The sequence below is a fragment of the Rhipicephalus microplus genome, chromosome 5, assembly GCF_043290135.1.
Source record: "Rhipicephalus microplus isolate Deutch F79 chromosome 5, USDA_Rmic, whole genome shotgun sequence".
Taxonomy (NCBI): domain Eukaryota; kingdom Metazoa; phylum Arthropoda; class Arachnida; order Ixodida; family Ixodidae; genus Rhipicephalus; species Rhipicephalus microplus.
Window position 1 is genome coordinate 181,868,963 of NC_134704.1, and position 17,222 is coordinate 181,886,184.

A 17,222-nucleotide genomic window follows, 5' to 3' on the forward strand; every position below is an offset into this window, starting at 1 on the left:
TTAGAATTGTGTTCTAGTCAGACCTGTAAGATCGCTGCAACCGGAAGCTCAATCACGAGCATACAGTAATGCCGCGTTCGTTGCAAACATCGCTGACGGGAGTCTCGGACGGACCTGTCAGACCCGCGGTGACTGATAGGTTCTGCTTATTAGCATTTCAGACTTCTTGACGATGACCATCACAGAACCGCTCTTTAAGTCGCAACCGAATGCGAGGTTTTAGAGGCGAAGCTCCTTATGGTGTGGGTCGTTCCCTCCTCCGTTTGTGTGTCGTATATATGTAGCCACCTCTAGTCTATGAATTGCTCACTCGGTGGCGTTGCGTGTACAGTCTTCGGGAATAATATATTTATTCCTTTTATTTATTTATTTTGATACCCTAAAGGCCCTGTTGGGCATTACATAGGGGGGAATTCTCATAGGTACAAATATTTCAAACAATGTAAACAGAAAAGAAGTACCAAAAAATTTACAAAAAACAAACAGCGAGAAAATTGAACCACGTCATTCGCTAACAAATACATTTACCAATGCAAACAAAATCAGTCGTACAAAATACTGGTGAGTACAGAATAAAAAAAAATTAAAAAATTATGTAAACACTAATGAAAATTGCATATAAGAACATTGCATATGTATTGTGAACGAGAACTGTAAATAAAACGAGGACAATTAGGCACAGGTCGCTATGCAAATAGCCCTGTAGCATCGTGTGAAGTAGGGATGGATCTGTTATTTCAGCGATGTTAAATGGAAGGGAGTTCCGCTCGTTTATGCGTGATGATAATGGTGAATTTTGAAACTTCTTCGTCCTGGTGAAAATGGAGGCGAGGTTGTGCACATGATTAAGGCTATTTGAGATATGAAGGACCAAAAAGATATGGGACTGGGCGAAGGATGAGTTGCTGTGGTAAAGTGAGTGAAAGAAGAATAGTCGAGTATGTCACCTGTGCATAGCAAGTGTTCAAGACTGAGCTCTGCCTTTAGTAAGAAAAACACTTGTGTAATACGAGTAGAATGATGAATGAACCGAGCAGCTTTATTTTGTATTATTTTGAGCATGTTAGTAAGACCTATACGGTGAGGATGCCATATGACTGAAGCGTATTCTATAAATGGCCGAATTGATGTTGTGAAAGCGCACAGTCTTGTGTCGTTATTGGCAAAACGCAAGGGTCGTTTTAGAAGGCCAAGCTTCCTGAGAGCTTTATCAGTTATATGATTTATGTGTGGTGCGTAGCTTAAACCTGCAGTGAGTATTACACCCAGATACGACGTGACTTTTTCGATTACCGAATCATTTATTTTGTAAGAGCTAGAGCATGCAGAAGTGACATTAGCAAATAATATGTGCTTGGTTTTTTCTATGTTAATTTCCATCTGCCAGTTGTTGCACCAATCTCTTAACCTGGTGATGTCTAATTGTAGTTCGGAAACATCCTCTGTGCAAGTAATGTTCTTATAAACTGTGCAGTCACCCGCAAAAAGATGGATAGACGAAATTATGTTAGACGCTATGTCATTCATAAGAAGGAGGACCCAATACACTGCCTTACAGCACACCAGATGTTACTCGAGATGGATGAGATATGAAGTGGTCAAGTTTAACTGACTGAGATCAGCGGCAAAGCTCGTGAATTTTTATTAAGCCTTGCCGCTTTTGCTCCATTTGATGCCAAGTGTGAACGCGCCTTATAGTGCCAGCAGTAAGAGTGAGGAAGCCGTGGCACTTTATTGAGAGATCGTGAAGTCAGAAAAGTTCAAAAGAACATCATGTACTTCTCAGCAAGAAGTGGTTTACCCCAATAAAGTCCTTGTTCATTTTCATGATCAGCTTTAACTTGTTTTTTGTTTATACGAATTCAGGATGATATGAATATTTTGCGTGCTCCCTTCGAATTCATATCATAGAGATTCTACTGTACCTGGTTTGGTATTGGTTTCTTTGTTGTGCGTATTTTGAGTTATTTCAGCATTTTTTTGCGTATTTTTGAAGGAGTGGCTGTCACAATTTACAAAACGGGCTATCGACATTGCTGTTACTTCTCAGTGTTCTTGGAGGAGGGTCTCTACTTTTCTTGGAGCTTTGTGAGATATAAAAATGTTGCTCACAAAATACGCATGCACTTTTTGAATAAACCGCTGCAGCTCCAAAGACTACCTAAAGTCACCTTTTCATTGTTCTGTAAGCAACTGCTTATAAAGATCGTTTGTCAGTCCTTTTCAGAAGTGTGAACCAGCCGTTGCTTCAGCTTAAAATGGTGCAGAACAACCTGTCGCCTGCAAGGCTCTTTCATGCAACGTTATTCAATCATATGAGTTGCGAAACTTCTTATATGCTCCGTATCGAAATCTAAACGCATTACTGGCCCCTCTCTGTCGGAAGTGAGCAGATTGTCGCGCCACCCGTTGATCTGGACTCCCACTATTAAACCCATTATTTCTGTCTTGTGTCGCCGCTCCCGGGGGGTGTGAGCATCAGCTAACTTCCCAAAAATTAGCTAACTGCGTGTCTGGATTTTGGAACACAGTCTTGCAACTCGTGTAATTGAATAACTCTGCTTTTATGCAGTCCAGTGCCGCAACCCTCACCTTGCCCTTTGTCACAAATTCCTATCATGACTGTTAATGGTAACTTCCCATGTTGTCGGCAGAGAAGCCATTTCGATATGGAGCTAATATAGTTTCTGTTCCAGTTTCATACATTACTGTCAATTTGAAGAATGCTTTTTCTTTGCCTGCAAAGCCCTCCACCCCCCAATATGCTGTACAGCCCCTGCCATGTCAGCTTCAGACAACTTTGACTTCAGCCTGAAAAGTTTGCCGACCTCTGGTGTAGTGCATTTGCAAAGGCAGAGTGTCTGCCTTCTTTGTCATTAAACCTGTGATGACTGGAAGGTTGACAGCTCTTATGTTTTGCAGTCACACAATGACCGCTACTCTTATGTATTGAAATTTTGAGCCTCAAACCCCTTTACGCTGGCCAGAAAAGCTCTGTCATTCACCGCAGTGTAGCCCTGATCTTTTCTCAGGTGGAAACCATGACCAGCGATGCTGCCTTCTGTGTGACAGTTGTGCAAGGGGGCGACTTCACCTCGGAGGGGCGTGACTACATGGGAAGGCCTTGGCTTCTTTCGGGCACCTCTGCTTTGCTGCTGGTGGTCACTGATGGTGAACCCAAGGGCCAGGTGGGTTCCATTACTGCAGTCTCGAAATCGGAATAGCCTGGCAACATGGCATCATGTACGGGAGGAGGGCACATTGAAAGGACACTGTACTAGAGCACTGCACGAGCTGATTCATCTGGTCCGGCCTGAAAACACCATGCTGCGCCCCGCTCGAGCCCTGCCCCGCTGTTTTAACATATGGCTTGTACCTGGCGCTGGCCCGAAAAATCTGGCTCTGGCCAGGCCCATTTCAGCCAATTACACACCTTGAGCATATACGAGGCACTGTCTGATCTTTGGTGGCTGAGAAGGTACCTGCCGCAAGCAAGATATTTTCTGGAGTGTTTTCAGCACCTCTTTCTGTGCACTTGTACTGTGTGCACTTTTGATTAATCATGCCCATAACATTTTTGCAAAGTGATTGCAGGAAAATACAGTGAAAGCTCGTTAATTCGAATTTCAATAATTCAAACTTATGGATAATTCATACTGTAAGTTGTGGTCCAGCCAAGCTAAATACAAGGCTGTGAATAAAAAGGCCCGTTAATTCGAACGCGAGTAGGTTCCGTTGAGGATAATTCGAACTACGCACCACCGCGGCGGTGGCTTGGCTAGTCACTCGATAGGGCGGCTGCCGAGTTACGAGGCGGCGTGGACAGGGAGCGGAGAATAAAACGGAGAAACTGGCACGGAGGCCAGAGTGCAGAAAATAGCGCCACTTACTCTAAAGCCCCCTCCCCCCACAATCTCTCTCTCTCTCGGCGGCTGCCTGCTCTCCGTCCTGCGTAACCTCCAAGATTTTTTTTTTTTTTTAAGCGCCAATCTTGGAGCCTTCGAAAATCCTGCGTAGCTGTCGCTGTTAGATGACAGATGGCATGACCAGCACACAGCAAATCGAGTGCGTTGTAGCTTTGCCCAGCCTTCTCTGCAGTCTCTGTCTCGGGCGTGCGTCGTACACCTCGGTTGTTGGTGCTGGGAGTAGCTTCCGACTGTCGCAATTCTTTGTGTTGGTGTTAGGCCTCAGCTAACGTTTGTTGCGGTAGCGCCGCTAGTAGCTTTCCGTCTGTCGCGATTCTGCTGCTCTGACTTGATGGCGTGTACCCGCGGCAAATACCGTGCCTAAACACTTCCTTGCAGCAAACATGACAAGCTGGCCTTCCTTCCAGTAAACACGACAGCGGTACTGCAGCACATGGACCAGGGTATAATTAGAAATTCAAAATCATTTTATCAACGTCATATGTTGGAACGAATTATTTTGTGCAATAACTACCAAGTGACGCTCTTAAGTGCACTACATCTGCTTGTGCGTGCTTGGGAGCAAGTGACAGCGCTTACGATAGCAAATTGCTTTCGCCACTGTGGCTTCAGCACCGAAGCTCTGCAAGGTGACGAGCCACAAGTGCTCGAACCCGGCATCACCGCTCCCATGGCGAACGTTTTGGAAAACGTTTGCCATGGGAGCGTTTCCCAAGTGCAGTGGTGTGTGGTGCACTCACGGATGGCGACATAATATGTCAGGTGAGAAGTGCAGAACCTGTCGCTGCCACTGATGATGAGGAGGAGGAGGACGAAGCACCAGTGCGGAAGTCATGGCCCGATTGAATGCCGCCCGTCTTAAGTTTTGAAGAAGGCGGAGAAGAGGCCTTGCGCCAAATTAGCTCGTTAGAGGAAAAAGTGCTGGCTGTCGCCTCCAAAGAAAAAAGGCAGACCGCGATCACAAATTTTTTCAAAAAATAAATTGTTGTGCCCTACTCTCTGTGTACTGTTGTTGTTCTTCACTTTTGTTAGTTCAAACTTTTGTTAGTTCGAACTTTTGTTAATTCGAACTGAGGCGACTTCCCCTTGCGGTTTGAATTTACGAGCTTTCACTGTATTAACTATAACAGGAATCTCTTAACTGGCTGTCTCCATACTCAGTTCTAACCACACTGTCTTATTTTTACATTTCAAAGAACGGCGGTGAAACAGCTGCGCAATTTGTGCCATTGTGTGCCAAACTTGCTTACCTGTGTCATCGTGTGTTGAACCACTCCTGCTGCGCCACACTCGCCTATTAGCGCCGTAGTGCGCTTCAGCAGCAGAATCAGAATTTAGCTGCAAAGTGCGAAAGGCATAAAGCGCCGTGCCCCCGCAGGGGCGCTTGCGCAAGTAGGCGTTTGGTGTGTAGCGACACCACGGACCCGAGCTAACGGGGGAGTTTCGGCTCCCTCCCACGCCTAGTCGTGCGTGGCTTTGCCGTGTCCGGGGAAAAGGGGATCCTGGGGGTTGAGCCAAAGCTGGGTGATTGGGCCTTGAAGGCCCCCCGGCAGAGGCAACACACCTCTTTGGCCCCGGCTTCACGTAGACGGCACCCCTGGGCTGACCCACCCAGGGGAAATCGGCAGTCGCCTTTTCCTATCTCTCTCTTCCTACATCTTAGTCTTTTCTCGTCTTTAAATCTGTCCTGTCTTCTTCCCTCTTCCATTTACTTCCGATTTTTCATGGCGGCAAGGGTTAACCTTGTGTGGATATCCAAACTAGGGTAAACCATATTGGGTTATAGTAACTGCGTACTGCTGGCGTTGCGCAGACATGCCCACATGCTCTGCCACATCCCCTCGTTGGACTCTGTGGTGGGTGGTAGGCGCCGTTACCGAAAAATACACATTTTCTCATGGGATCCCCGACCCCCTCTTTAACTGATCGTGCTTCGAAAAGGGTACGCACCGACGCAACTTTCTTACTTTGGCCCAAAAACAGAGAAACTTTCCCAAAATACCATGTCCTCCACTGCGAACAATCATCTACAAAAGCTAGAGCAATCTCACCCTTCCTTGTGGCCAAGTGCTTGAGAGAGACCATTGGAACCGGTTATAAGGCCACGAAGATGGCAAGTGGAGATCTGCTTCTCGAATTAAAAGACAAGGAACAGTACGATAAACTCTCGCACCTCGTAGCCTTTGGTAACAACCCTGTCTCTGTGAGCGCACACCGTACCATGAATACAGTGAAGGGCGTAGTATTGTACGAAGATTTGATGACACTGAGTGAAGAAGAGCTCTTTGATGGATGGAAGGATCAAGGTGTAATACAAGTCCAGCGCATCAAAATCAGACGTAACAACAATGAAATAGCAACAAAGCACTTGATACTCACCTTCAACTCAACCACTTTACCTGAGACTCTCGAAACTGGCTATGTAAAACTCCATGTCCGACCCTTCATTCCAAACCCGAGGCGTTGTTTCAAATGCCAGCGATTTGGTCATGCATCCCAGAGCTGCCGAGGACAGCTGATGTGTGCTAAGTGTGGCACAACTGGCCACAGTGCTGATGAATGTAGTCATGACGAGGTCCTCTGTGCAAACTGCGAAGGTAGTCACCCCACATATTCCAGAGCGTGCCCAGCGTGGAAAAGAGAAAAAGAAATAATAACTATAAAAGTTAAAGAAAATATCACATTCAGGGAAGCAAGACAACGAGTCTCGTTATCATTAGCACTAAAAACACCTTTTGCCGAAACGGTGCAACGAGGGGCGGCACCACAAAGGCCCTTGGCAGTTGCCCGGACCGCGCCTAGCGTGCCGAGGCCAATGCCACAAGCCCCTGCGGCGGGAGCAGCCAGCGCTGCCCTGCCCACCTTCAGCCTGTCCACACCAGTGACCTCTACAAGCTCTGGTAGCAGCCAGGGCAATCACGAGGCCAAGGGGGCTCCATCAACCCCCAGCTCGGTGGGGACAAAGACTTCGTCGATCGAGGCGAAGTCTAAGCGACGCACAGATCGCTCTTTAGAGCAAGTGTCCAGTGCCTCGCAAGAGGCTATGGACACCAGTTCAAGCCAAACGGTGCAGGAAGTGCCGAAGGAGCGGCGAGCTTCGCTCGACCGCCCCAAAAAGGACAGAATGCCGATTACAGGGCCTGACAAAGGCCCTGTAAAATGAGTTAATCCCCGTCTTCTTTGCACACAGCACTTCTTCCCTTTTTTTCCACTATGGACAAAATCATACAGTGGAACGTAAGGGGAATACTTAGAAATCTAGATGACGTCCAAGAACTCCTGTGTAAGTTTAACACTAAAGTGCTATGTGTGCAGGAAACGCACTTAACTCCTAAGCACAAGGACTTCCTACGACAATATATTATTTTCCGAAAAGACCGGGAGGATCCTGTCGTACCATCTGGCGGTGTAGCCATTATAGTCGATCGTAGTATAGCATGCCAGCATTTGAAGCTCCAAACGACCCTGGAGGCAGTGTCCATTCGAGCTGTACTTTTTAACAAACTCATTACCATATGTTCTGTGTACATACCACCGCATCAACTCAATTACTCAACCTTGAGTTGGTATAATTTGGTTATAGTGGCAATGTACGGCTGGCGTCTGCAGCCTTATGCTACTAAGTGCTTCAGCGTCCCCTGGTTGGACTCCATGGTGGGTGGTCGCCATTGCTGCCGAACAAAAAGTACACTACTATGGGAACACCTGCATTTCCCCGTCTCCTAGATCGTCTCCCGCCTAAGAGGGGACGCACCGATGACATATCAATTTTCAGCCAACCCAGACAATGCTTTCCCAAATTCCATGTTGTGCACAGCGAAAACCCAACAAAACAAGCCAGAGCAATATCTCCATTTCTTGTTGCTAAATCCCTGACAGAGGTCTTTGGCCCAGGATACAAGGTTACAAAGATGGCTAGCGGAGACCTTCTCCTTGAGCTGCCTGAAAAACACCACTATGAAAAACTTGGCAGTCTCGTAGCATTTGGTAATATCCCAGTATCTATTTCACCTCATAGATCAATGAACACCTCACGCGGAGTTGTTTCAGAAGCAGACCTTCTTGAAATGTCTGAACAGGAACTGCTTGAAGGGTGGAAAGAGCAAAATGTCACAGATGTGAAACGAATCGTCATCAGACGAGACAACAAAGAAATACCTACCAAACATTTAATACTCACCTTCGCATCTAGCACACTGCCTTTATCTATAGACACAGGATACATCAAACTCTCTGTCCGTCCCTACATTCCCAATCCAAGACGGTGTTATAAATGTCAACGATTTGGTCATGGCTCGCAGAACTGCCGGGGTGAGGAAACTTGTGCAAGATGTGGTAGCCACGGCCACCCATCTGATAACTGTGTTACTACGCCTCACTGCGTGAATTGTGACGGGGAACACGCCGCGTATTCGCGTTCGTGTCCTAACTGGAAGAAAGAAAAAGAAATAATCACTCTTAAAGTCAAAGAAAACATCACATTCAAAGAAGCAAGACGAAGAGTGTCGCCATTTTACGGCGCAACATATGCTGATGCGGCGCGTCAGGGGGCAACGCCGCACCAGCCCTCGCCACCCCTTCGGCCTGCGCAGAGCGAGCCGTCGGCTGTGGCACCTGCCCCCAAGGCGGCTGTAGCCCAGGCTACACCGCCTACTCCCAAACAGAGACCGGAGACTCCAGAGTCTTCGGGTCTCAAGGCCTCCCCTCACCAGGCGAGGCCCAAAATTCAAACTAACAGCCCGCACGTGCAGGCATCCAGTGCCTCCGAGGAGGCAATGGATACGTCGGCACCCTTGGTGCCGAAAGAGCGGCGTGGCTCTTTGGAGCGCGCCAAGAAAACAAAAAAGCAAATAACAGGGCCTGGTGACGGCCCTGTTAAGTGAACTCAAACTCCCCGTCTAAACAGCCACTCGCTTTTCGTACACACAGCATTATTTTACATTCACCATGAACACTCAAATTATACAATGGAACGTCAGGGGCCTTCTCGGAAACCTTGATGACATCCAAGAACTCCTACACGAACACTCACCAAAAGTGCTGTGTGTACAAGAAACACACCTTAATTCAAAACACACAAATTTTCTTCGCAAATACGTTATTTTTCGAAAGGACCGTGATGATGCCATGACATCATCCGGAGGTGTTGCCATCATAGTGAATCAAGGAATTGCATGCACACACTTACAACTCCAAACATCCCTTGAGGCAGTGGCTGTTCGAGCGATTCTTTTTGATAAACTACGGTAATCACAATCTGCACTATTTACATTTCTCCTAGCTATCAGCTGCAAAAACGTGATTTACACTCTTTAATTGATGAACTTCCGGAGCCTTATGTTCTCCTTGGTGACTTCAATGCGCATAGCAGGCTATGGGGAGACTCTCGTTGCGACGCGCGAGGTCGACTGATTGAACAATTCCTTCTCTCGTCGAACGCATGTCTCCTAAATAGAAAAGAACCAACCTATTATAATCTCGCACATAACACCTACTCCTCCATAGACCTAAGCATAGTGTCTCCATCTCTTGTGCCTCTACTCCTGTGGAAAGTCGTCAGTGATCTGTACGGAAGTGACCACTTTCCCGTAGTTTTGAGCACAACTACAGCGACTGAGTGTACACCCCGTGTTCCCAAATGGCTCATAAACAGAGCCGACTGGGAACGGTTTCATACCATCGCTCGTATAGATTGGAGTGACATATGTACTTTAAGCATTGATGTTGCTGTCGACTACTTCACAGCTTTTTTGATTGATGCTGCAACAAAATGCATCCCACAAGCAAATGGGCACCCAGGAAAACGGCGTGTGCCATGGTGGAACTCTGAATGCCGAAACGCGCGCAAACAGCAAAACAGAGCTTGGAGGCTGCTTCGGAACTCACCGACAGCCGAAAATCTTGACACCTTCAAGAAAATAAAGTCTCAAGGCAGGAGAACGCGTCGGTAGGCCAGAAGAGAAAGCTGGCAGAAGTTTTTGTCAGGGATCAATTCATACACACAGGAGGCTAAAGTCTGGAACATGGTCGGTAGGATAGCAGGAAAACAAGTACACACACTTTCACTCGTTGACACTCGGGGTGATACCTTGGAAGATCAGGCAAACTTCCTCGGTGCACACTTCGAACAGGTGTCCAGCTCATCCCACTATACTGACACTTTCCAAAAATACAGAACAAGAATAGAAAAGCAGAAACTTGAACACAAATGCACTAGATCCGAGGCATATAACCAAGCTTTCAGTCTAGCTGAGCTGCAAATGTCTCTAAACTCCTGCAGTACTTCTGCCCCAGGTTCTGACCGTGTGGTGTATGAAATGTTAAAAAACCTACCAATCGAAACACGAAAAACCTTACTTTGTTTGTACAATGCTATCTAGTTTTCTGGCGCTATCCCTACCTGCTGGAAAGAGGCTATTATTATTCCCATTTCGAAAGAGGGCAAAGACCCTTCTTTACCCTCGAGTTATAGGCCTATAGCACTTACAAGCTGCTTGTGCAAAGTCTTCGAAAAAATGATAAACTGCCGACTTGTATATTTCCTTTAAACAAATAATTTGCTCGACCCATTTCAGTGCGGGTTTCGAGAAGGTAGATCCACCACAGACCACCTTGTTCGTATCGAGGCACAGATCAGAGACGCCTTCGTCCATAAACAATATTTTCTCTCTGTGTTCCTCGATATCGAAAAGGCTTATGATACAACATGGCGTTTCGGAATTCTAAGAGACCTTTCCCACCTTGGCGTGCGCGGAAGAATGTTTCACATAATCAAAAGTTGCCTGTCAAACCGGACATTCCGTGTCCGAGTGGGCACGGTTCTTTCCCAAACATTTGTTCAGGAAACAGGCGTGCCACAAGGTGGTGTACTTAGTTGCACACTTTTTCTCATAAAAATGAATTCCTTGCGCTTGACCATCCCTCGCCATATGTTTTATTGCACATATGTCGATGACGTCCAGCTTGGCTTTAGGTCTTGCAATCTGGCATTGTGTGAGCGGCAGGTTCAGTTAGGTTTAAACAAGCTCTCCAAATGGGCAGAGGAAAACGGATTCCGACTGAACCCACAAAAAAGCACGTGTGTCTTGTTCTCTCGAAAGAGTGGCATGCACTCTGAACCTGACATTCGACTGAACGGGCAACGTCTGTCCGTCAAAGCCGAGCGTAAATTTTTAGGCCTAATCTTGGACAACAAGTTGATCTTTGTGCCGTACATCAAGTATCTAAAAACAAAATGTTTAAAAGCCATGAATGTTTTAAAAGTGTTGTCACGTACCACTTGGGGTAGTGATAGGCAATGCCTCATGAACCTCTATAGAAGCCTCATTCGCACCCGCTTAGATTATGGGGCCGTTGTCTATCACTCAAAATGCCTTGAAGATGCTGGACCCCGTGCACCATTTGGGCATCCGCCTTTCTACGGGTGCTTTTCGCACCAGCCCCGTAGAAAGCCTTTACGTTGAGTCAAATGAGTGGTCGCTTCATCTGCAAAGAACCTACATGTCCTTTGTTTACTTCCTTAAGGTGAAAGCAGACAAGGAGCACCCCTTATACTCTACAATTAATGATTTGTCGAGCTCAACTCTGTTTCAAAACAGGCCTTCGATGAGGCAGCCCTTCTCAGTTCGCCTGAAGTGTCTAGCTCAAGAAACTGCAGTGTCACTTGAACACAGTTTAATGACTCCTGTAGCATACCCGCCACCGTGGCAGTGGCAGACTATAGACTGCGATGTGTCTTTCCTAGAAGTTACAAAACATGCACCTATTGCCCATATCCGAACATACTTTTTGGAACTTCAACACAAATACACACGTCCTGAGTTCTTCACAGATGCCTCCAAGACTAACTTCTCTGTGTCCTACGCTGCTGTCGGCCCATCCTTTTCGGATGCTGGCCCTCTACATCCACGCACAAGTATCTTCACAGCGGAAGCTTACGCGATACTTGTGGCAGCTAAACACATCAAACAATTACAAATACCATAAGCAGTAATTTATACAGACTCCCTCAGTGTAGTAACGGCTCTGCACACTCTTAAATAACACAGAAACCCAGTCCTTGTCTCACTTTACTCCATTTTATGCACACTCTACACACTCAAACAACATGTTGTAGTGTGCTGGGTGCCAGGGCACCGTGAGATTCAAGGCAACGTGAGGGCGGATCAGCTCGCTGCATCCGTCCATGAGAGCACCGCCATTACATCCATATCAATCCCGGCACTTGATTTTAAGCCGTCTCTCAAACGAAACCTTCGGGACTACTGGCAGAGCAAGTGGGATACACACACACAAAACAAACTACACGTTATTAAGCCACACGTTGGTCATTGGCTGCCTGTATCGAAATCGCGCATACAGAGGTAATACTAACGAGACTCAGGATAGGACACACATACACGACACACACATATCTTTTGTCTGGTGGCGATCCACCATTGTGTGACAGATGTGGTGAACCATTAACCGTCCTTCACATGTTAATCCAGTGTAAACACTTAGAAACTATAAGAAAACAACTTTTTACATTACCCTACCGACAACCTATACCTTTACACCCTGCAATGTTCGTTGGTAGGGAACCGCTTTTTAGTCATAAATCATTGTTAGCGTTTTTAAAAGAAATTAATAATTTTCATATCATACACCCGGGCATTCCGTAGCACGACCTCTCTAGAGAGGTTTTTGCTGCGGCGGTTACACAAGAAAGCACTTGCCTCACGGCCCTTGGACGCAAGGGTATGAACGAGTGAGGCACTTGTGCTAATGCCATTCATATCTACCATCGTTTTCTATAATCACCAACTCTTGTCATCTATCCTCACCACACACACCTTTCACGGCATGGTCATGATTTTATTACTTGTACGTTTTTACCCGCCTTACCGCGAGGAATTTTATGGCCTTTATACAGCCGCTTATCACAATCATTGTCCATATTCTTAGTAACATGAACTGGCGCTCTTTGGCCGTGAAATGGCCCTTGCGCCACAAAACTTCAAACATCATCATCATAAAGCGCCGTGCCGAGAAACATGGCTGAAACATTGCCTTTTTAGTTTCATTGAAATGGTTATAGTTTTGGTTTTGTAAAGGCTGTGATCGCTCTAGGAGCAGCCGTGAACTTTAATCCTAAGAGCGTGGTAGAGACCGCTATGCGAATGTTATTGCGGCAGGCATCAGTGCGAATGGCGCGTGAACTTTTTTACGCGCTGCGCTCTCAACACGAAGATACTGTGAGAACGGCATCTCTCTTTGGCATGACTGTACTCTCGTACACCAGCGTTTTGTAGAGTTATGCGATATCTAATCATATAGAGTTGGCTGCCAGCCTTACAGTTTGTTGCTGTCATATTCATTTTTTCGTCATTCCGGTTAAACCATTTCTTTTTAAACTTGACAGCAGCGTTCAGAAAATAAAGTAGGATGACAGTAACATTGCTCAAAAGAGGAAAGGGTGGTGGGTCCGATTCCTGTGATATTTTAGTGGAGACTCGTGCACGTGATAGTTCATGGAGCGCATGGGCCTATTCTGGTTCAATTGGCCGCTGTGCTTCACGCTTAACGACGCGGCTGTTGACGGTCATGTGTTCAGTTAAAAAGAAATACATGGGCGGCTGTGTATAACTAAAAAATCACAGTTGCACCACAAGGGCGAAGCAATGAATGCCATAGCAGCAAAATGTAATGTTATACGAAGTGAGGCTGGCAGCTAACTCTTTTGGATTCGAATCTCACTTAACTGTACAAAACGCTGGTGTATGAGAATAGGGCCACTTCAAGGAGAGCAACACTTTTGGCACAGCTTCTTCGTGATGAAAGTGCAGTACATAGAAGTGTATGTGAGTGGCTCCAGCCATCGCGACCACACCCTGAGAAGCAAGGTTCATAGTTGTTACTTGAATGACACCCGCCCATCCCTCTCTCTCCCTCTCTCTCTCTCTCTCTCTCATTTTTTTTTCTTTTCATGCTCTTCCATGACGGGCAGAGCGCTGTCTTTCTGCTTCAACTACAGGCCTCTTGAGAGGGGGATCGGATGTTATCGCACGTGTCCTTTGAGCTCCAGAGATGGGCTGGATAGTTTGATCTCTGCTTCAACTGGGTTCATCGCTCTTGCTCACTCGCTTTCACTCGCATATAGGACATACGGTGCGCAGGGGTATGTTATCAATTTTTAATTTATACAGGACTTGACGGCAATGGCAGAAAACCGACCAGGAGTGTTCATATATTTTCTATCGCAACAATGAGGCTCTTGCACAATTTATCTAAGTGTTTGAAAAAGTGCAGCATTGAACAAAGTTTGCTTCACAGGAGCTTTGAACAGAGCTACATCTGGTCTGAATACTCTTACTGCTTTAAATTTGCTTGAAAAAGTTTTTCTGGCTGCTCCTCCGAAACATTTTTTCGACTGCTCTAAGCCTGCTACAAAAATCATATTTAGCTGCTCCCAGGACAGCTACCAAACCCATCTACCCTGTTCCATCCCTGAAAGAACAGCTGCAAAATACAATACCCCTGTGAAGAGGAAAAAATGGCAAATATGTATACCGTATTTACTCACGTAATGAACGCACTTTTTTTCTCAAAAAGTCGGAGCAAAGTTGGAGGGTGCGTTTATTATACGGAGTAAATTTAATGAGAATTTTTTCCGGAGGAGCAAAAAATGCGGTATTGCAAAAAAAAAAAAAAAGAAAAGTTGGATCGCTTAGTCTTTCGCAATATTGCCACGTTCCATTTCCCAAGTTTTTGTTATCGTCCCAAAACACCACACGATTCTCAGCGCAAACCGCGCCTGCAGTTTTCGAGAAGGTTCTGGACTGTAGTAGATCATTTCGATAAGATCACGCCCACTGTGCGAACGGTACAGATTGTTCTGGAACCTACGCCACTGCCAGCGATAACGCTAGAACATTCGACGGCAAGGGTATAAATGCCGACGCGCTTCGCCGCTTGTCAGTTGTTGATCGAAGGCCGACGCTCCGTTCACCGCTATCAGTCCGAGACTGCTATCTGTGCGAGACTGCTGCTGTAATTGGACTTTCCGTTTACCTGGCACAGGTTCGCCCAAATAAACAGTTCAATCCCAACACGAAGTCTCCTGTCTTCGGCCACGTCGCGACCCCGTGACATCTGGTGGAGGTGCTGCTTCGTTCATGTACCGGACGCCCCCGTCAAGCCGTGAACCCAGCCCACGTCGCAGAGAAAGAAGACACCGACGCCAACCAGGAGCAGCGAACAAGCCGCCGACAGCAAGGGCTACCACCGGAGTACGGGCTTCTACAAGACAAGGCGCGGAAGACCAAGGCCATGACCGCGACTGCAGCGACAATGACAACCGCAGCGTCCCAGCCCACGATGGTCATGAATCAACCCAGGGAACCACCAATTTTCCATGGGTGATCGTTCGAAGACCCGGAGTCCTGGCTAGAAACATACGACCGTGTGGCTGCCCTCAACCACTGGGACCATGACGAAAAGCTGCGTCGTGTGTTCTTCTATTTGGAAGACATTGCAAGGACCTGGCTCGAAAATCGGGAGTCCACTCTCCGAATGTGGGATGTTTTCTGCGGCGCATTCCTGCAAACGTTCGCGAGCGTCACTCGCAAAGAGAGGGCCGCTGCTTTATTAGAGACCCGGGTTCAGCTACCAAATGAAAATGTGGCCATTTTCACAGGAGAAATGACCCAACTATTCCGTCACGCTGACCCAGACATGCCTGAGGAGAAAAAAGTTTGTTTCCTCATGCGAGGGGTCAAACAGGAGCTCTTTGCGGGACTGATGAGAAACCCACCGAAAACCGTCCAAGAATTTGTAGCCGAAGCGACCACTATCGAAAAGATTCCCCGCAGGGGCGCCTGCGTAAGTAGGCGTTTGGTGTGTAGCGACACCACGGACCCAAGCTAACGGGGGAGTTTCTACTCCCTCCCACGCCTAGCCGTGCGTGGCTTTGCCGTGTCCGGGGAAAAGGGGATCCTGGGGGTTGAGCCGACGCTGGGTGATTGGACCTTTAAGGCCCCCCAGCAGAGGCAACACACCCCTTTGGCCCCGGCTTCACGTAGACGGCACCCCTGGGCTGACCCACCCAGGGGAAATCGGCAGTCACCTTTTCCTATCTCTCTCTCCCTACATCTTCGTCTTTATCTCTTACTGTTTATCTGTCCTGTCTTCTACTCTCTTCCGTTTACTTCTTAACTTCCTGGCGGCTAGGGTTAACCCTGTGCAAATAGCCTACCTTGGTCTAGGCGCATTGGGTTATAGTGGCGTTGTACGGCTGGCGTCTGCAGGTTTCAGCATCCGCAAACTTGTAGCGTTCCCTCGTTGGGCTCCGTGGTGGGTGGCCGCCAACGCTGCTGAACAAAAATAAGACAGGCATGCACAGAGCATTCCCCTTACTGTCTGATCGTACCGGCTTAAAGCGGGTACGCACCGATGATATAAACTTTTTTAACCAGCCCAAAGAAACATATCCTCACTATCATGTTATCCACTGGGAAAAAACTGAAGAACAAGCCAGAACCGTCTCTCCTTTCCTGGTTTCTAGATGTCTTACCGAAACTCTTGGCACAGGATACAAGGTAACCAAAATGGCTAGTGGAGACCTTCTCCTCAAAATCCGTGACAAAGAACAATTTGAAAAGCTAGACCGTCTTTCAGATTTCGGTGGCATACCAATAACCATAACACCTTATAGATCAATGAACACAACTCGCGGAGTGGTATCTGACATGGACTTACTTGACTTGACTGAGACTGAACTTTTGGAGGGGTGGAAGAGCCAAAATGTCACTAATGTACAGAGAATCATCATTAGAAGAGATAATAAGGAAACACCGACGAAACACTTAATACTCACATTTCCATCCAGTAAACTACCGGAATCTATTCAAACAGGGTACACAAAGACATCTATCAGGCCGTACATACCAAACCCTCGTCGTTGCTTCCAATGCCAGAGGTATGGCCATGGCTCTAAAACCTGTCGTGGTCGCCAGACTTGTGCACAATGTGGAGTCCTAGGCCACGTGTCTGAGAACTGCAAACAACCGCCACACTGTGTAAACTGCGAAGGAATTCATGCCGCATATTCACGCTCCTGCACATACTGGAAAAAAGAAAAAGAAATAATTACGTTGAAGATGAAGGAGAACATTACATTTAAGGAAGCACGGCGAAGAGTCGCTCCATTCTACGGACCTACATACGCTGATGCGGCGCGTCAGGGGGCACCACCGCACCAGCCCTCGCCACTCCTTCGGCCCGCGCATACCGAGCCGGTGGTTGTGGCACCTGCCC

General features: G+C 47.1%; 1 protein-coding gene across 4 annotated transcripts in view; it reads left to right on the forward strand.

Annotated features, from left to right (window-relative positions):
• xmas (RRM_XMAS2 and SAC3_GANP domain-containing protein xmas) overlaps nt 1–17,222 on the forward strand; it is a 417,359-nt gene that overhangs the window by 291,076 nt on the left and 109,061 nt on the right. For 3 of the 4 annotated variants that reach the window (XM_075896259.1, XM_075896258.1, XM_075896261.1), the window contains one exon: nt 3,033–3,188. The exons of the other annotated variant lie outside the window; for it this stretch is intronic. In XM_075896259.1, coding sequence (XP_075752374.1) covers nt 3,033–3,188 — 156 coding nt within the window. The remainder of the gene's footprint in view (nt 1–3,032; nt 3,189–17,222) is intronic. 4 annotated transcript variants of the gene reach the window in all.